The sequence below is a fragment of the Labeo rohita genome, chromosome 2, assembly GCF_022985175.1.
Source record: "Labeo rohita strain BAU-BD-2019 chromosome 2, IGBB_LRoh.1.0, whole genome shotgun sequence".
NCBI classification, from domain to species: Eukaryota; Metazoa; Chordata; class Actinopteri; order Cypriniformes; family Cyprinidae; genus Labeo; species Labeo rohita.
Window position 1 is genome coordinate 9,724,503 of NC_066870.1, and position 21,123 is coordinate 9,745,625.

Genomic DNA, 21,123 nt, shown 5'->3' on the forward strand with positions numbered 1-21,123 from the left:
ACAGACACATTTAGGTAAATCGGGAGGCGCATTCTCTTCACGAACAAAAGTCATCCACTGCATCTTCAGCAGTTCAGATGTTGGGAGTAAATGATTACTACTATGTTAATTATTACATCCAACAACAGAACACCTCAGTCGCTTAGGACAGGCATGCTTGTCTTCGTCCCTGCACTGGCATTTAAACAATGGTGATTAAAATGGACTGTTACAGCTCATCAGGACGGGTCTGAGGTAAGAGGTCAGTGTCAATCAATCTATCGTGGGAGCGGCTTCTGTCGGTGTGACGTCACACATTGCTGAGAATGGCTTGATTTGAAAAAGGGAAAATTATTTTTACAGATTAAATAAGAACCACTGGGTAGATTTTTATCATTTTAGGGTAGATGTGTACACACACTGCCAACACACATTTATGTTCAAACAACATGTAAAAGTGAACTTTGCATCTGATGACCCCTTTAAAATGGCCGACTACCTGAACCAGGGAGCTGATTGAGACACATTCATTGTCGGAATGTCAGCTAGCATGATTTAACTCATTGCTAATATGATTTAACACATTGATAGCATGGTTTAACATATTGTTAGCATAAGGAGTTCCATGGTGGAATCGAGGGAGGGAGGAGGCATTGTGAAGGTTTGGCTGACGACACTAGGGGGACAACTGATAGAGACAAAGCCATTGGAGGTGGAGACCCAGGTGGAGCCAAGGAGACGGAGAGTGATACTGGAGGTCTGGAGGGCCAAGGTGAAGCCACAGCCTTGCAGGGCTTAGGTGGAAATGGGGGCTTGGTGGGCCAGGATGAAGCTGGTGCAACAGAGGACCAAGGTGGAGTCGGAAGGGAAGGAGGAGCCCGACGGAGCCAGAGGAATGAAGGGACAAGACGAAGCAAGAGGAGTGGAAGATCATGACGGACATAGGTTGACAACTGACCAAGGTGAAGCCTGAGGGAGCCTGGTGGAGTCTGAGAATCAACAGACCCCAGTAAGAAAGATCTGAAGGGACAAAAAGCGAAGGTGGAGTCCAAGGCTGTCTGTCTGTGGTGGACTCTGGGAATCGCTTTATCCAACGGTGTGGGTGAAGTGTTACCAGCACCCACCACACATGAGCTGCAAAGCTACCTTCTCCAACCTTCTCATGACAGCTTAGCCTTCGTCAAGAGCTTCAGTCCAACGTAATAAAATGTGCACAGGCACAAGGTAGCAAGTCAGGTATATTAGATTTAAAAAATGAAAAATGAAGGAAAAATGAAAAAAAAAAAGGAATTTGGGTCAAATTAAACAAAGAACACAGAAGTAAACCAAAACAGAACAGACACATGACAGCATCCTGCATACATCACCACAGAGGACTCGTTCCACTTCGCTTTTAGACACACACTCACTTCCCTAAACATTTTCCCTTGGGGGAATCCCCACCACCATTTTGAAGTGGATGAGGGAAGTTTATATGGACAGTCCCTTGACTAGTGTTGTCACGGTACCTACACTCTAAAAAATGCTGGGTTAAAAATCACCCAGTGCTGGGTGAAATATGGACAAACCCATTTACAAACCAAACATTTAACTCAGCCTTTAGGGTAGTTTTATTTAACTCAACAATTGCTTAAAAATGACCGTATTTATTGCTTAAAATGAACCCAAAATAAGTTGGAGATTAACATTTATTAATATTCTTAATAAATGAACATTTATTAATATGCTGAATAAATTAATTAGAGCTTGCGGAACCAAAGGGGTGGAGGGCCGGAGAGAAGTGGATGGCCTGCAAGTCTGCAGCAGAGGCGTGGCGATGTTAACCCAGGTGGAGCTGACAGTCCGAGGGAGCCCACTGAGGCCGAAGGCCCACGCTGGAGTCGAGGGAGGAAGGAACAGAGCACACTGAGGCTGGAGGCAGAGCCATGGGCTCATCCCGCCCAGGAAAAAGTGGCTCCCAGCAGGCCAGCTATATAATCACACCATGGAGAGGACGAACTGAGGGACTAATAAAGCCTAGGTGGGTTTAACAAGACTGAAGACGAAGACATATATTCTGGCAAGATCAAAGGACACAGGGGATCTCTTCACACTCACCAAAATTGTCCAGTGAGTTTAGTAGGTACCCTCTCAATGATGTGAGACCGGGTAGGGCTCGCATCCATACCCTTGTAGACCACAAGGACTGCCATGGTGATGGGGAGTGATGCCAGCTCGCACCCCTGGTCAGACTCATTAAGGTACTTTGGCTGATTTATGCTTCTGTGTCGGACCTACACCGTACACTTTACGCCGTAGACTGTGCGTCAGTTTTCATTTATACTTCTGCGTCGTTGTCCGTGCTGACGTGCAGTACACATGCAGACGGCTAGTCTGTAGTGTCCACGGGCATGTTGTTGGTTTAACCCACAATGCCACGACAAAAGCCAAAGAAGAAGCAGCTTGTCGGAGAAGCCATAGATATATATACATATCTATGGGAAAAGCATTATAGCCGTGATGGCGGCAAATAAATATCAAATCATTATTTAAAACTACAGAAAAGGAGACAGCAATAGAACAGGAGAAGATGGCATTCTTTCAATATCCACAAGGACTTCTACCACAGCAGAATAATATTGTTTGTCGCGGACAACTAAGTGATGTATAATGCTGTGTTGTATAATAAATGATAAGACACTTGTTCTTTGCTTTGTTGTACTTTAAATTAACTCTTTCCCTGCCATTGACGAGATATCTTGTCAATTAAGAGACAACGTTCATCAATTTAAAAAATGCTGGTGGGGAAACAGTTAAGAAGGTGTAACTTTAAAATAAATTAAAGTGCATATAAACACACAAAAGTCAAATACATACGGAGGGAGGGATTCTAGCAGACCAATCACAGCACTTGCGGCCTCACTAGAATTGACACACTGTTAGAATTTTCGAGAGGTGCACGTCAGGCTACGCGGACTGTGGAAAGACTGGTATCGTTACGTTTTTTTAAAATTTAAGTACTGTCTTGTACTTTTGACAACACTACCCTCAACCTCTGTGAAAGAGGGAGTGAGTCTACTTCATATGTGCACTTTAGGCCGCTCCATATGACACAATGCCACTCGATTGTGATGTCACTGCAGATCCCACTTAAAGGGTTAGTTCACCCAAAAATGAAAATTAGCCCATGATTTACTCACCCTCAAGGCATCCTAGGTGTATAGGATTTTCTTCTTTCAGATGAATCCAGTTGGAGTTATATTAAAATTATCCTGGTTCTTCTACGCTTTATAATAGCAGTGGGTGGGTGTTTCTGTTCAACAGTCTTAAAGAAGTCCAATAAAGTGCATCCATCCATAATAAAAAGTGCCTCACACAGCTCCAGCGGGTGAATAAAGTCCTCCTGTAGCGAATCGATACATTTTTGTAAGAAAAAAGAAAAATATCTTGTAAAAACCAACATTTGTTTACAGGAGCAAAGGAAGCAAAGTTTTTTTACTTTAGCAAAGGAAAATTAGCTTCCTCTTAGTCTCAGCCTCAGGCGTCACACCCACGGAATATTGGCTAAACATTTGATGCATATGGTACATTTAGCTGGAAACGCTTCAGGAGTTTCGAAGTGGTTATCAGATTGTTTAGATTATACAGGATTTCCGGGAGACGTGTGTGTCGTGTTTCTTAATGTTTCGCCTGGAAACAAAAATGCTGTGGTGCCAAACCCCCCAATGAAAAAAAAAAGCTGTTGTGTTTACAAGTGTGACACTGAGTGCTTATCAGTATCAACTAAACGCTGGAATTTCAAAAGTCCGTAAAATATTTAAATTTCGCAGCATAGAATCTTTAAAATATGTCCAAGAGTTTTACAAGAGTTTTGTCTGTTATTATGGAGACATTTCCACACCCCGAAACATGATGCACTACAAAACGAAACATGATTGTTTGCTTTACCTGTCAGTCAAATGGCCTCTTGGGCATCAGACTGAAGGTCTGGCTACGCATCCTAAATGACACAGGACGTATGTGTTGTGCATGCACCGATGAGAAGTGACAAATGGGAAGCACAGAGATGAGAGCAAAACAAAACAACGGTCATAAATTAAAAGTACAAAATGAGGATCTGTAAAGAAAAATGTCGGAGGATTTCAATAGATGCCAAGAGGAAACTAGTCTCGTGTAGCCAGATCTTCAGACTGACAGCTGAAGATCAGGGAACTTTGGTTGTGAAGTGTTTCCAGATAAGTGTGCCATATGCATCAGAAGTTTAGCCAACGTTCCGTGGGCGTCATGTCTGAGGCTAAGACTATATGTCATTCGCCCTGAATGGCTTCTGCATACGACAGTTAGCGCAAGCTAGAGAAAAGTCATTTAATTATGAATATTTTTCTTACAAAAACACATTGATTCACTACAGGAGGCCGTTATTCACCCCCTGGAGTCATGTGAGGCACTTTTTATTAAGCATGGATGTGCTTTATTGGACTTCTTTTGGACTGTTGAAAAGAAACACCCGCCCACTGCCATAAAAAGATTAGAAGAGCCAGGATAAGTTTTTAAAATAACTCCAATTAGACTCGTCTGAAAGAAGAAATCCATAAGGAACGTTATCATTACCCCTCAAGATGCGCAAATTTAAATTGTGAATTGAAAATGCACCTAATGGAAACGCATCAATTTCGCAAAAACTCCCATTTATCGCAAACAAGTTTTTACGTTCGCATGAGGTGGTTTTTCAGGCAATTCGAAAAAGGAATATTTCGCAAAACTGCAATGGAAACGTCTTTTTCGCATTTACAGGTCACATGGCACATGTAAACAGTCATATGATCATTCTTAAACGTACTATAAACTCCAAGAAACACTTCATAGGTAGCTGTTCTCAAGTATAAGGGGCTTTCCCTGATATTAATGCTTAGACTTTGTACGCTGCACGCATCTGCGGAGTGTAACGGCTCCGACACACAAATCCGTCCAAATCACACCAAAATCCTTTGCCATGACTTATCGCGAGAGGAACAAATTCCCTTTTAGTCGCATAACATCGGTTAATGGAAACGTTGTCATTTCGCAATACTTTTTTATCGACATTTATAAAATATCGCCAAAGTTCTGCGCAAATCTGTAATGGAAACATGCCTATATACACTTAGGATGCCTTGAGGGTGAGGAAATCATGGGCTGATTTTCATTTTTGGGTGAACTAACCCTTCAATTTACCCCCACTTCAAAGAACCTTATGATACATTAAAGGCTGGCTTCTACCTGCAGTATATCGTACAGCTTTTACTTGTGATCTGACAGCAAGGTATGACAAAAGCACTGAGACGCAAGGCAGAAAACACAGACACGCAAGAATATCAAGTAAGCCGATTAACAGCCAAGCTTGGAATAGGATCAGTGCGGGTGTCACACGCACAGACGACACAAACACTCAGAGAGACACAATCCCATCCATGAGCTCACGTACACATACTCACACGTTCACACAGCGGCACCTGGAATCCTACCAAAATCTAATATTAGAAAGCAAGAGTCATTCCCTGTGGTTTAGAGGTGGGAGGAGATGACGTCATCTACTGTGATCCACCCAGATCGCACTATGCATGATCATATTGGTAGGAAATTAGTGGAGGGTCCTGGGTAATTCCAAAGCAGGATTAGTGATGGTCCCTGTACAGGAGGGCCCAATGTCTAAGTGCCCTGAACGTCCATTATTGTTTCATTTCATATTAATCAACCAGAGGCACAACCTTTCAAAAACAAAAAACAAAAGAGGACCCCATATTTTCAACAATGCTTATGAGGGGTCCTATCCTCCAACGCAGGGACCCATTAACATCCACTGTTGTGATATAATTTCATATATATTTGAGTTTTCATCAGCATTCCTTTTCCCTGGCTTGCTTTCTAATCTAGTTGTCCAAAAAATCTGGTATAGTATATTACAAATATTTTTGGCTTTTTGACAAATTGCTTTTGCTCCTCTTTTGTAAATCACTTTGGATAAATGCATACAAATAAACTAATGTAAATATTAACTAGGATGTAAATCCTATACAAAATTAAACAAACAAAAAAGTTACATATTTGGTTTGGGAAGCCCTTGTGAAGTCTGTGCCGATTGTATAGTCTCTCACGTGATGACCCTGTGAGAGCTGTGCAAGTATACCACCTAGTGGTTATATGTTCGCACGACACAACTTGCAGAAAGAGAACAGCATCTCTGACTTTTTTACATCACTGTAATTAATCATATGTATATGCATATACATAGGCATAGACCTATATACATATATGTAGATCAAAAGAGCGTTCTTTTTTAAATCATAAAGCCCTAAAATACATGCATAAAAATAATCAGGGTTATTCAAGTGACGTTTAGCCCACGAATTAAGTTGGTTGCTGTGTTCATTAATCCTAATTATTTCACCAGAACTCTAATACAAGGGGACCACTTACTTCTCACCTTTATCTCAAAGCTATCGTGTTTCACAAGGACACTCATTACAATTAATCTCATTGGGCTGGACAAGCAGCCACAGCTTTGCCTTCAGGGGCAATTAACAACGTCCCTTGCCATTTGCTTTCAGTGGCACTTGCGGTATCCAACACAAGATGTCCCTTAACTATACGTTACTAAGCAAAGGACGCTTTGCTTCAAGAAAGGTGGGGTAACAAAAGACAAGCTGGTGTGCATGTGTGATGGGGGTGGAGGCGGTGTTGGTGGGGGAGGAAAGTAATGATAGTGGTGGTGGGGGGATTTTGGCCCCCTCCCCCAATCCCCAATTGAATGCATCAACGGGTACAGCTGGTCATGTCTGTTTTAAAAAGCAACTGGCCACCTGCATTTGTATAGGGTTTGGAGACAAAGACTTTGGAACTTACCGTGGCTAGAATGTAAAGTTTGACTAACAATTGCTGGATAAAGGCTGGAAGGAGGGGGAACTAACAAAAAGTTACCACATACTTTTTTGTACTTTTTGTTTTTTAAGTATTACGTAAATACCATGGAATATTAATGTAAATCTTGAAAGGCAGTCATACAAAGACATTGTCAATATGAGATTACTGTCTAGTCTAACATTAAAACTTATCTCCAAATAACATATTACAATTCTTATTCTTGTTTGAAAAAATACAATTCTTATAGTTACTGTCAAACAGGATGAAACATGATCATTTTGCATTATGTTCAGTTTAAAAAAGATATCGTTTTTTATTTGCATTTGTTGTGAGATTTTTGATCCTGGTCACACAGAACGCTTTTCAAGTTTCAAAATAAGTTTAACCTTTCAAAACGGCTCTCGAGACCCTTTCTGTTCCTAGTATAGATTGCAGGCCAGGGATCGGCAACGTCGGTCCTGGAGTGCCAATGTCCTGCAGAGTTTAGTTCCAACCCTGAAAAAAAAAAACTCACCTGACTGTGGGCCTAGCAGTACTGAAGACCTTGATTAGCTTGTTCAGGTGTTTTTGATTAAAGTTGGAATTAAACTCTGCAGGTCATCGGCACTCCGGGAACGACGTTGCCTATCCATGTTATAAGCTATGCAATGTGATGTAGCTGATGTGCAATAGCTTTGGTTGCCAGTCGGCGGCAGAAGAGAACGGTGCATTTTATCTAGACAAACAGTTGACGATTTATTTGTATGGGATGCGCTTCATTTTGTCATATCTACCGAGAACTCGTACAGTCTGCAGGTCTGCGCTGATATAAGTGTTAGTGAGGATAAAGTTATTATTTTAAACATAAACCTCAGCATGACATGAACAGTGTCCTGCCTGTGATTTATCCGTTGTAATTATCCGTAAAGCGTTTTAGTTTTTCATTTGGCTATCACAAAGAAAAAATCCTGATCGTGGAGAGATTTTAAAGGAATATCCATCGATTCGGGCCGTTTTATTACGTCTACACATGTGGTAAGATTTCTTAAAAATTTGAATTAACTTATTTGAACGTCTGTATTTGAGGCAGATCTTTTTAACTTTGACAGTCTGCAAGCTGTTTACGCAGTGCTGGATACGACTGTTGCATTTCCACTTTCGTATTTATTAACCACGTTTGCTGCTGTTTTCAGTTAGGGCATGTTTTCAAATGCTAACTTCCTCATTTCCAATTCATCCCTAACGGTCCCTAAGTAGCATTATCACCAACTTAGTAAATACATACTAATTTACTTAGAATGCCACCTTACTTAGTGTGTTTGAGAAATATGGCCTTTGTGCTATATATCAAGTTAGACTACACGATAGTTCACTAAATTTCACTTGCCAACATGACGTGCATTAACATGTTGTGTTTGATAGATTGGCGTCATGCTGTTGTCACATACCAGCAGTGATGCTGCTGGAGCCTCAAACACTCAAGCTTCTGCCTGCATATTGAGATGCACTTCAGTGAAGGCTGGTCGACAGCTGCCATTCGGTCTAGACTAAGCAGCTCCTCTCTTATCAAGATCAAAGCACATGTTTGCACTGAAAACTGGGAAATGTATGAGAGAGGTGCAAGGGATGAATTGGTAAGAGAAAATGTGAGGTGAAATATGAAATTCAGTATATACCATGTGGAATATTTAGTATTGTCCTATAAGTTGCTGTTTTCAGAGCTAAATAGTGTATTTTATGGCGTCATAGAAGGTTTGAGGATTTCAATCCAAGTAAATAAAAAGTCTCTGTACAAAACATGGCATAATATGGCTGATTAGTTTTAAACACATTCACACTCATTCACTTGCTCTACAGTCTAGACCACAAGTATTCACTCTCCTCAAACCTGACCCTGACATATAAGCCTGAAATAGACGCCTACTTAGACATGACATCAGCCAGTGTTTTAGCCAAACACACACACACACTCAGTACATGTCTGCAGAGCCAAATGACCTGCGCTTTTAAGTCTAGTGGGGAAATTTCAGGCAGCTGGGCGAAGGCAATGAGGATATAAGGCGCGTGTTAAAAGCCTGCTTCCGGCAGTATCAGACTACCATTCCCTTTCTATAGAATTAAATGTGTGTAAAATCAGCCTTTAGGATAGAACACCTAACAGAAAACCTGCTTTTTCAAGGTGTTAGATCTGCTGAAGGACATACAGGGGAGAGGATGGCTTTTACAAAAATGCATTTATATGGATGAGAACAAAAAAAAAAAAAACAAAACATAACCGGCACTTTTTTCTTTTAGCTTTTCCAGAGTGCTGCAAATGATTCACATATTTTGTGGAATCATGCCACTTTGCACATCTAATGTTTTTGTGTAACTTCATAAATCATATGTGACCCTGGACCAGAAACTCAGTCTTAAGTAGCATGGGTATATTAGTAATAGTAATAGCCAAAAGTACATTGTATGGGTCAAAATGATCGATTTTTCTTTTATGACAAAAATCATTAGGAAATTAAGTAAAGCTCATGTTCCATGAAGATATTTTGTAAATTTCCTACCTTAAATATATCAAAACTTAATTTTTGTTTAGTAATATGCATTGCTAACAACTTCATTTAGACAACTTTAAAGGCAATTTCCTAAGTATTTTGATTTTGTTGCACCCTCAGATTCCAGATTTTCAAATAGTTGTATCTCAGCCAAATATTGTCCTATCCTAACAAAGCATACATCAATGGAAGCTTATTTATTCAGCTTTCAGATGATGTATAAATCTCAATTTAAAAAAAAAACTGACCCTTAGGTTTTGTGGTCCAGGGTCACATATTCTGTGGTTTGGGAGGTCTCATAAAGTTGCTTTTACTGGACCACATAACATCAATTCACTTTATTTATACATGAGTTTAAAAAGTAGTTTTGAAAAATGAGAATAGTGCTCTAATTCTTACATTTATCTTGTATCAAAGTTGAGTGTCTCATGAACCAAATTATATAGGTAGACCATCTACAAATAATGTTGAATGACAGGCATAATCAATACAGCTTTGCATTTTTTCTAGCTACATCTGGCTTGCTTTGGTCTGACACAGTGAATGGCAAATTTGTGATTTTGAAACAAAGAGGTGTAACTCACAAAATAAAAGTTAAGTTTATTGTTGAACAACAAACTCCACACATACAACAAACAGGCCAAGGTAAAACAAATAATGTAGACAAAACAAAGTCAAAAGAAACCAAAACTCCTTTTCTTTGGCCTAGCCCTCCCATACAAAAACTAGTTTATGGTACAACTAAAGTTCATACATAAAATTTACTGGAATGCTCTGAGTTCAATGGCTGTTGATTTTATACATGTTGTCTTTATGTTGAAATATCGAGACATGGTCAAACAAGTAAAATTTCCATAAAGAAGCACCGTTTTGGTCACAGGAGATCATGATCAAGTGGCTGATCTCTTCACAATATGTACAAAAATATAAAATGTAAATAAAAATACAAACAAATCCTTGTCTTGCGCATTTCATTGTGAATGCTGAAAATCGGGAGTTGTGGTGGGTCCTCTAGAAAATTTTGAATTGGGGGGGTCAAGTTGGTTGACATGGGTGACAAACTTGAAAATGACCATGTTTTATGTATTTGAGTCCTTTATGCCACTGGCTTCAACGGTGTGGGTTAAAGCAGAGGCGTCTACACCTGCTCAGCAATAGGAAACAATCCTTTAATCATCATCATCCTCATCTGTCTTCTGCTTCTTGGGATCAACCTCATCCTGAAAGAAAAAAGGGTTTTATTTAAATTTACTTGCACTACAGGGACACAAGATGGTAAGCAAGCACCACCACTTGGATCCAGTAATATTTTTTTAGGTAACAATTCAGGATTGTACCTCATCATCTTCAGCACCCCGTTTTGTTCCTCCGCCTAGTTCATCATCATCATCTTCATCCTCGTCCTCATCTTCATCACCTATTACCATTAGCCACATGATTAAAACATCATTAAATCCATTTGTCACATCAGAAAAACTTGAAGATCAGTGTTAAACCTACCCTCTCCTTCCTCTTCATCTTCCTCATCCACCTCATCATCCTCTTCATCATCTATTTCAGGCTCTCCATTTTCTTCATTCTCCTGTTAACACAAAAAGGTCATTGTAAAACTGCATAATCTCCGTTAAATACTCACGTAGTTGAATAGTAGAGAGGTCAAGAACATTGGCCAAGCATTTATTTACCTTTCCATTAGTGGCATCTTTTCCATTTTCCTTCTCCTCAAGGAGCTTCTTCTCTTTAAGGTCCTACATTAAAAACAAAACAAAACAAAAAAAAATCAATAAAAAAAAATCTTGATATTTTGAAACATTTAACTTCGTCACATTGGAGCCATCTGTGTCCAATAGGCAGAGTGCATGCAGATTACGACTGACGTGAGCAAAACGCCCCCTATGCGCACAAATTTAAATTGCATCTCTAATGACGCCCCTCTGACATTGACGCCTCATTGGCTGCAGCAGAGAATTTAGCTGTCCATCAACGACTCCTGCTCCCGCCTCTTACCGAGTGAGCTCGTTTGTAATCTGACACTTAAGTGAGATTCGGCGGCTGTGGGTAGTGTAAAAGGTAAATCCAATAAGCAACCATATTTTGGCGTGTGAGCGTACGCTTACTTTGCGGCTCCGGAAAAACAAAAGCTTAAAACACTAATCAAGATGAATAATTCAGAACCACTAAACTGTGGTTCAGTGAGCTGATGCCGAACTCTAATGAAGGACAAAGAAAGCGCACGCATGGCTTTCATGATCTGTTCATTCCGAACACTACAGAGTTCGGCATGCACGCCACCACCGCCGCCGTCACGTTAACCTGGATTTAGTTCGCGCAGTCGCAGAATTGAGAAGAAACCGTAAGCAAAAAAAAAAAAAAAAAAAAAAAAACACACACCACAACCTGTCATAAATGGCAGATTATCATGGGCTCTTTGAATTTCGGTTGACGGGTTTCGTTTCAGTTAAAGCCCAACCAGACGCAGTTAAACGAGCCTTACCCATACGAATATTTTCATTAATTCGTTTATATAATCTTTAGCCCTTAAGCCGTTTATCAACCACATCAACTAGGACCGCCCCCTTAAATTCACAGACGTCTCTGGCTTCAAACTAGTAAACCAACAAGCCCACGTTGCCGTAACACACGGAAAAATATAAACTCCTGGGAAGGCATCAGAGAGATTCGATTTTTGAGCTTGCATATAAACTGCTAGTATCTGTGAGTTTAAAGGGCTTTCGAGCACGAGACAACGGCACCGCCACCACATTATCTTAATACAGTTCGAGTGTACATCTTTTTCATTTGTTTTTTAGCAACAAACTTCCGAAAGAAATTGCGTTTGAAATCCGATGCACCGCAGCGTCTATCCAAGTTCCGCGTATCGCCTCCTGCATCAGAATCAGTCGTTACTGGACACGGAGTTAAACCTGAATTCGATACTGGTAATTCGGAATTACTTGTAAATGTATATGCTTCTGTAATCCCGTTAAATGTGTGGCCAGTTTTATTAATATATTTGAGATTTCCTGTCGATTGAGGCTTTAAGCCGCCCAGACAAACCGGCAAACTTTCAGCCCCGAAGCCACCGACTGATCAACGCGTTCTCAAACCTGCCGTAATGTATGTAAGCCACAAACTAACCGGCAATGAATGGGGGATTTGGTAATAAACGAGTACCCAAAACATAGTAGAACGGAAATGTACAGAAGCCATAAAACCATACCAACAAACAAATGTGTCAATTGTTTAACATATTATATAGATTTAAGAGCTATAAGAAATACAAAGAATTACAGGTTTATGGATTTATCATGGGAAAGCAGTTGCCGTCCACAACGCACATCGCCGCTGTTCAAAGAGGAACCGACACGCTTGTATAAACAAAGAACCCGCGCGCGCAGACTGTTACATTCCGGACAATGAGAAATTGCGTTTGAATGTGCTCTCATTCGCACAAGCTAAAGAGCTCGTTGCAAATGTATCCATTTAAAAGTCTCATTACATTGTATCGATTTAAATCACTTAGAGAACAGTTATCGCATACTTTGTTGTAAGAATTCGTCAACGATTCTTTCCGGTTACAGCCAAAAATAGCCTACACGTTCACGTTAAATCTGAACCAGAATACAAATGAAAGAGAGAACATGTTTTTGAATGAGAATTTCATTTATCTAGAGGCATCCATTCTTACCTTTGCGGAGATTTCTGTCGCTGAGTCAACCTTCGTGTCTGCCATAATTTATATTTTGTATCAAAATTCAGAACGCAGGAAAAAGCAAGAATAATCCGCCTGTATCCTCCAACAATCACTATTGTAATGAAGCTTTCTTATGCCGACGGCATGTGATGAACGAGGCTTTATTATAGATATGTGGGCGGAGCAAGAGAGGCGGTCGACTGTGTTTGATTGGTCAGCGGACTCCGAGGGGGCGTGTTTTTAAGGCAATAGAGTGGAACAATGGAAAGTATTTCTAAGCGTAATAGGACACACCCCCACCCGGTATTTCACCAGAGAAGACACACCTCCTACCTCCGCTTTTCTCGCTACAGACATATCTGTGCAACGCAATTACACATTTCTTCAACAAATACGTTGATACGATATATTAAAATATGAAGTCATGCCTCTCTTCATTAAAATCAACAAGTTAGCAAATGTCGTATGTCCATGAACTACGTAGACTTATTGACCCCTGAATCACCTCCAAACACAGCACCTACATCTTTTATAGATAGGCAGGCACCATGCCGAAGTGTGAAAGCCGCTGGCACATTAAGGAAATGTTGTTTTCAAAGCATGTACAGGGGTAGGGGTGGCATTAGGGAAAGGTTTTTTTTCATGCCACATGCAGCCCCTCCCCTTTCCGTGAATTTCGCACTAAACTTAGCACTGCGAGTAAACGCAAAAACAGCTATTTTCATCAAAAAAAAAAAAAAGCACACAAAACAGCCAAAACTTTACCAGGTATGCCGTTGTAGTTGCATAACCTCTTACAGAACAAGAAAGCCATATTTAGTTGATGATCCGATTTTTATTACCGAGAAAGAAAAACTAACCACTAGATGTAAGACAGCGCAACCCCTAGCGTTTATATCATATATGTTTTAATGAAAATGTGTCTTCCTCAAGTTGGGGTCTGTAAATAAAATTGTTTGGGAAGTGTATTTTAAAATAATTAAAAACACGCGTCTTATGTTTTCTTATTCAGGATGAGTAACATTTAAACAAAGCAGAAGCCATAACCTCGCCGGCGAACATAGAGGGGAGGGGAATTTCGGATACTTCATCATAACCTACATTCAAATTCTGCTTTGATGACGAGACTTCTCGCAGTCGGGCGCATCTGATTGGATACCCAGACGATCAGAACCCACAGTTGACGCTTTGCGCGAAACTATTGGATGTCAGAGATGTCAATCAAAGAAATGACCCACAGCGCGCGAGAAAGCCTGGAAAATGGATTCCGGAAGATTTCTGGCCTGGATGGCGATTTATCAGATTAAATCTTGTGGCTGCAGTGTGTAAATTAGTTAAGTGTAACAAAATTGTTTTAAAATTTTAACTTTTGACCTGGCAGATAAGAAGAGGGATAACTGTATTTATAAATAATAATAAATAAATATTTGAACATGAATAATACGGAAGAACGCTGGTTAAAACGAAATTAATAATAACGTGGCACATCTCTTGCAAAAACCTGTTCCACCAATACATACAGGCCATCTTGCCAATCTAAACATTTAGGCCTAGTTTTAAAAAAATTAACCACGCATTCTTGCTTAACATTTCTAGATCTCAATGTGTCTGTCGTTTTATGATGAACTGCTTTTACAGCCATTGAATTATTTTTGAATGTATTTGTTTAATGTGTTATAAACAGTAAAAATATCTGATAATATCATCAGTAAAAAAAAAATATAACCTGCTTTTACCTCAAAGAGGTGCCTAAATATTAAAATCTGAACACTTATCATCCTTCACACCTATAATGCTCCACTTTAATTCTAGTATCACGCCAAATTTCCTGCTTCTCAAGTTAATCTTCCCTGGGGCAGAGTATATATTGCTGTACAAGATAAGGGACACAGAGAAACACTTCCTCATGAGTAGGCAGGGAAGACTGTGCATGCGTGGACCTGCCAGGGAGATGTGGAGGAGGAAAGCACTGCTGTGAAAGAAGTAACACAGATGATTGTGTCTTACTCTCTGAGGTTCAGACAGGTGTATTCTTCTAGCAAGGCCAGATAATTGCCTGTGCAAGACATTCAGGCAGACACCAGTCATGAGCGGTGTCCAGTGTTACCTGGCTTTAGAAAACACAACCCATCACTGTGCATTCCTTCATCATGAGGCTCTCCTCCTAAAAACAAGACATGTTCCCCATCAAATAAGGCTGTTTATTTGCATCCGACCTTTTTTTCCTCATAAAAGTGCCTTGGAGACAGAAATGTGTTCCCTCTAGTGGAAAAAACATATCATAGCAGCTACTAGCATTTTCTCCTGTCTCACAGTGATATTAATATTAATTTATTCTCTTGTAAGTCTCGGTTTCATCTCTCCCCTCTTTGCTTTAATCTTTGCTTTCCTCGAAGAATATGAGTTTCTGAGAGTGGCACTGAACTTCCCCTTTAGGAATGTTTTGGAACAGAGATGCAGTTTCCGCAAGGAGAAAGTGATTATTTGAAAGTAATAACACTGGCCTGGTGGTGTATTTTAAGCATAATGAAAGCAAGCACACTCTGCTGATCCCCAGCAGACAATTACTGTACAGTAATGATTTTGTTAGAGGCTCCAAATACTTCCTAAGAGAGGACAATTTTACTTGTATACGTTGTGATATTAATACTACGCCAATAATATTGTTACCACTTTGGGCATAGTAATGTATTGTAATTTACACACTTTCAAATAACTATGTGCGTACAATGATATTAGTAGTAGAATAGAAATATTGTTACCATTTTGGGCATAATAATGTACTGTATAAGTCACATGCTCTCAAATATTCAGACGTCTCTGTGTTTTTTGTACATTCAGTGAAAGTTAATGTGGTCCAATGAAAATGGGATGCATACAAATAAACATGGCACAGTACAACAAACAGTATAGAAAAAGAAATTCTGGACTTGAATGGTTCAGACTGGATGAGGTGAAACCCAATTCTTCCTGTCCTTCCCACAAGAGTGTGAAGTCATAAATTAGGCATGGTGCCCTTGGTGAAATGATCGATAACAGAGAGGGGGAATGAGATAGGATGTGAGAGACCTCTACAGAATGCATGCCAGTTCCTTTTTTTTTTTTAAACAAAAATATATAGAAGGTTAACAGGTGAGCCTAAACTTTCAGAATGTCAAACGATTTTATAACCCGTCGCTCACTGTCAATAATAATTAATTGGCTTTATGAAAATAGTGGCCTCACATTGTCCCATCTCCAAAACTTGAGTGTCAGTGTTTACTGTCTGGACCTACCCAATGCAAACAAAGCAGGATTGAACTGTTTTGACTGCCATGATTTACAAACTACTAGTGCATTCAGATGGAAGTAAAATCATCTCTGTGCCTTTTTTCCTGTATACTTCTGGATTAATACAAGCAAATATGTAGGTATATACAATGTATGGCTATGATTCTCTCTGGGCCTCTACATACTTTGTTAGCAGCTGCAAAATAACAGGCTGGAATCCGTGCCATTACCAGGGCCTGCTTTTCTACTCTCTAGATGTAGAAAACACCCATGTACCAAATAATGTATTTTATTAAATAATACAAATAACGATGGCATTTGTTATGATTAGATGTTCATAAACAACTATTTATTTAGATTGAATAATAATCATATATAATAATAAATAATTTGGTAACACTTTAGTGTAGGGAACAGTTCTCACTATTAGTTACTTATTAGCATGCCTATTATTAACATATTGGCTGTTTATTAGTACTTATAAAGCACCTATTCTGCATGACCATATTCTACATCCCTAAACCTACCCAATAACTGAACTTAACAACTACCTTACTAACTATTAATAAACAGCAAATTAGGAGTTTATTAAAGCAAAAGCTGTAGTTAATGGTTTGATAATAGCGAGAACTGGACCTTATAATAAAGTGTGACCAATAATTTAATAAAAGGGCCTACTGTATGCTTTAGAGATTTCTCAGTTCACATGGGGCGGTGAACGTTTTATTTAGGGAACATAAAAGAAATCATACGTAAAAGGTTCAGGAAATGTTCCCATCCTTTAAAAAAAAAAAAAAACCTCTTGCATTTTGACAGTAAAATTAACTTGAAAAGTGAGTTGTGGGAATGATGTAATAGTAGCAATTGATAGGTCTCAAATTTAGGACTTTAGGCATATCTTTTTGTACAGTAAAGCCGCCTCAATGTATTTATCCCAGGCTGTTTTCATGTCACCTCAGTACTCTATTAATACATATCATCTAAATTTACACTGCTCCGTTTCCCCATTCTTCTACATATGAAGTAAAAGGGGCTGTTCACACAGAACACATTCTAGCACAGAGGAATTAAAAAGAGCGGATGGTGTCTCAAGATGCATTTTTCTTTCAAGCATTTGTCAAATGCAAGATGCTGAAAGAGCAGCACAACGGGTGCAACGGTCAAAGGAGGCCGTCGTATGTTTACACAGAAAAATCATCAGTGCACTGGGATGAAAAAACATGTTTTATGTGAACCAGCCTACTACATCAGATATTCCAATCACATTTGTGCTACTTATTAACTTGTTCTTAATTTCTTACATTTTAAATGAACATAAGCCTATTTTAATCCACTATATCAAACAAACAAAAAAAGTGAACATAAAAAATATAGGCCTGAATATAGACATTATAATTTGTGGGAAAATGCTTGTTCACACATTTCTGTTTATAACATGTACCTTTTTTATTTTTGAAGTGGTTGAGCTCAAATGACTTTATGGTCGAGTACCAATTGCACTAAAGGATTAGGAGTATGCAGCAGAAAGTGCCTGAAGCTAAAGAGTTTTTACATAGCTGATCAGTGAAGTGCACTAACCTACAGTACATATTCAAAGTGCCACATATTCATACAAATGTAGCTACCTTACAGGAACAATGATCAAAAAACAGTGAGAAAAAGAAAAAACAGAGCTGTGACCACATATTTCATAAATTTAACTTTGTAGACTGAAAAGTGGACACAAAAGGATCAAATGTATTAATGTTCTAAGAAATATGGTGTGATCCTACTTAAACATGACGCTAAATTCATCATATTTATTTGTATTTACTCATTTATTTAATTTTCTTTGAAGTGTGACAATATATTTTTTATGACTGTAGCAGTATCTCCTTCTTATTTATTTATTTTTTTAAATAAACCTTCTCCCACTAAATTTATTTGCCTTCTTCCGATTTATCTACACCATTTGCAAATACTGCCCTCTTTTGTTCATCTGCCACATGTTGTCTAGTAAAGTCACATCATTGCAGTCAGGGATGTTATTCTAATGTTGAAAATAGTTCACAGAAGGGTCGCTGAAATATTTGTCTAACTAAGATACAACAAATGGTATCAAAATATTAAACAGTTCCCTCCTCTGACAAGGTTATTTTAATTCCCAGGACACTGAAGAAGTCCTCTCCTCAGCTGCAACACACATTGTGTGAAGAAACTATAGGAATGTCACAGGCATAATGGCTGCATTGTGTATTTATTCATTAGTTTTAATAAGAAGCATTCACAGTCACATAGAAAACAAAAATAATAGAGAGAAACAGTGACTGGGCATCAGGGACAAGAACTGAGCTTATTATACACAAGTCCTTAGAGCAGAAAGAACCATTGTGAGTCTATATTTTTCAGTTTGTCCACAAACCACATTTCCTCACAAAACTGTCACTAAAACTAAGACTCAGAGACACATTCTGCCCATCCATTAGGAGTCAATTGGTTGATTATAGTGTACAGTTATGATGAGTGGTTTGCAGGATATCTGAAAAAGTTTCCTCTCACATATTGGAGCAAAAGACATGGAATGCATAAAGTGTTGCAGTAAATGTATTCCCTTAGTTAATATCGCTTCCTTCCCAACAGCTCAGGTCACTGAATGAGCTACATCATGTTGTTCCTTCACAGCAAGGCAAGAAAAAAGTCACTCTCTAAAACTTTAACCCTTTCTGTTGTTCTCTGGTGGAATGAGCTGCCACACCTCCCCCCAAACTGCTGAGACCACCTTTACAAAAAGCAAAACTTATTCTCTTTATTTCTCCTTTTCTCTAGCCTGCTTGTTAATCTAGTTGTCTAATAAACCTGGCATATAATATTGCTAGTGCTTTGATGAATTGCTGTGTTTCTCTTTTGTGAAACGTTTTCGATAAAAGTGTCTGCTAAAAGCATAAATGTAAATGCAACTGCAGTATTTTTCTAATGTGGACACTAACACCATTTTCTCCCACATTAACTGAGGTTACAGGACAAGGAAGAGGAGCAGAGTACTTTCCCATGGATCCTATCACGACAGTCTTTCCTTTCAGATTAAAAATTAACGCCGTCTCATCTTGGCCCTCAATGCCATGTATATCACTCTACGGCTCTCTCGCATTGGGGAAATAATACATTTTTTCCCATTTATTGTAATTAAAGATATACACAGTTTAGTGATAATTTTAGTTGTTTAAATAAATGCACAGGTGCTGTTTACCAAGGGTTATTACAGGTCTTAAATAGATGGTAGACACTGTTATCTACCATGTATTTAACACGGGGTGGAGGATAAAGACTTAATTTTTTACTAAAGCACAGCAACATACCTTTATCAAACTGGAGCAATCAGACCATGTTTGGAGTTCATTCAAGTGTGCAGGAGTTGGACTTTGTGCATGTAATGACAGTAAATAAACTACCAAGAACTTAGTAACCACTTTAGGCTAAAATGTTGCTTTTTCTTGATAGATTCTGTAATTTAATTCCTTAAAGAAAGTATGCAATATTTGACTAGATGCTTTGAATTTTGCGCAATGACTAAACCCAAGAGCAAATTAACAGTGGACTGGCCAGTTACACTGCTATTCCCTCCCACTAACTCCCACACTAGAGTCTGAGCCCATAAAACAAGCTGCCACAGGAAGAGCTATAAAGACTTCAAAAGATTTCCTTTTTTCGTTACTTTTAGTGTGATCTAAAAGGCCCAACATTCATGAACACCCATGCGTACTGTAATCTCAGTACTCTAGCCTCCTCTTGTGGCCAGACAGAGCAACGCATAAAGGAAAAAACCAACGTCTCACTTGCACCATGAACTGAAACTGATAACACCACGCAAACCAAATAGTATTAGATTGTCAGCCAGGTGAAATCGTCCCTGCACTCAGTTTGAACTTTGGCAATGAAGACATATGTGACCCTGGACCACAAAACCAGTCTAGTAGTAGCACGAGTATATTTGTAGCAATAGCCGAAAAAACACTGCATTGGTCAAAATGATCGATTTTTCTTTTATGCCAAAAATCATCAAGATCATGTTCCGTGAAGATATTTTGTCCTACCGTAAATGTCCTACCGAAAATATATCAAAACTTATTTTTTGATCAGTAATATGCATAGCTAGGAACTTCATTTGAACAACTTTTATGGCGATTTTCTCAATATTTTGATTGTTTTGGACCCTCAGATTCCAGATATTCAAATAGGCCTAGTTGTATCTCGGCCAAATATTGTCATATCCTAACAAACCATACATCAATGGAAAGCTTATTTATTCAGTTTAAAAAAAATGAACCATATGACTGATTTGGTCCAGGGTCACATATGCTGTAATGTATTTAATTATGGAAGCTGCTGTTCATAAATACATTACAGAATAAGGTATATCAAATTGACTGTCTATAGCAATCAGGTATATTATGATGGATTATTCATTTTCATATGTAGGCTTACCAATAAATTTACTTAAAATTTATTAATCCAGCAAAGCATCATATTCTCAGAATGTAGTAAGTCAGTATCCATTTTCTACCAATAAATACTGTGTATTCCCAAAGAAAGTTTCAATAAATTTTCATGAGGACAAAATAGTTATTATCAAATACAGTCAAGAAAGCCAAAACCTTGATTATTTGCATCTTTAATTAAATTAGATTTTATTTTTTAATGATGATGCTTACATTTAAGAACTCATTTGTCTGTCCAGTCTTTTATTTAAAATAATACACCAGCCTGTCCTCTGTAGCCTACAAGTGTATCAAGAAAGAC

At 38.7% G+C, this 21,123-nt stretch overlaps 1 protein-coding gene and 1 long non-coding RNA gene across 2 annotated transcripts; one reads left to right on the forward strand and one right to left on the reverse strand.

Annotated features, from left to right (window-relative positions):
- The first annotated feature begins 7,625 nt into the window (after positions 1-7,625).
- Positions 7,626-9,107, forward strand: LOC127174892 (uncharacterized). The gene is made up of 2 exons (XR_007828923.1): positions 7,626-7,872; positions 8,260-9,107. It is a non-coding gene; the product is annotated as an uncharacterized LOC127174892 (long non-coding RNA).
- Positions 9,108-9,963: 856 nt separating this feature from the next.
- On the reverse strand, positions 9,964-13,237 carry ptmab (prothymosin alpha b). The gene is made up of 5 exons (XM_051125486.1): positions 13,072-13,237; positions 11,069-11,131; positions 10,884-10,965; positions 10,721-10,800; positions 9,964-10,603 (listed from the first exon to the last, which is right to left on the reverse strand). Exons 1-5 carry the CDS (start codon positions 13,114-13,116, stop codon positions 10,553-10,555), a joined length of 321 nt encoding a protein of 106 aa, XP_050981443.1. The 5' UTR covers positions 13,117-13,237; the 3' UTR covers positions 9,964-10,552.
- Positions 13,238-21,123: the final 7,886 nt, after the last annotated feature.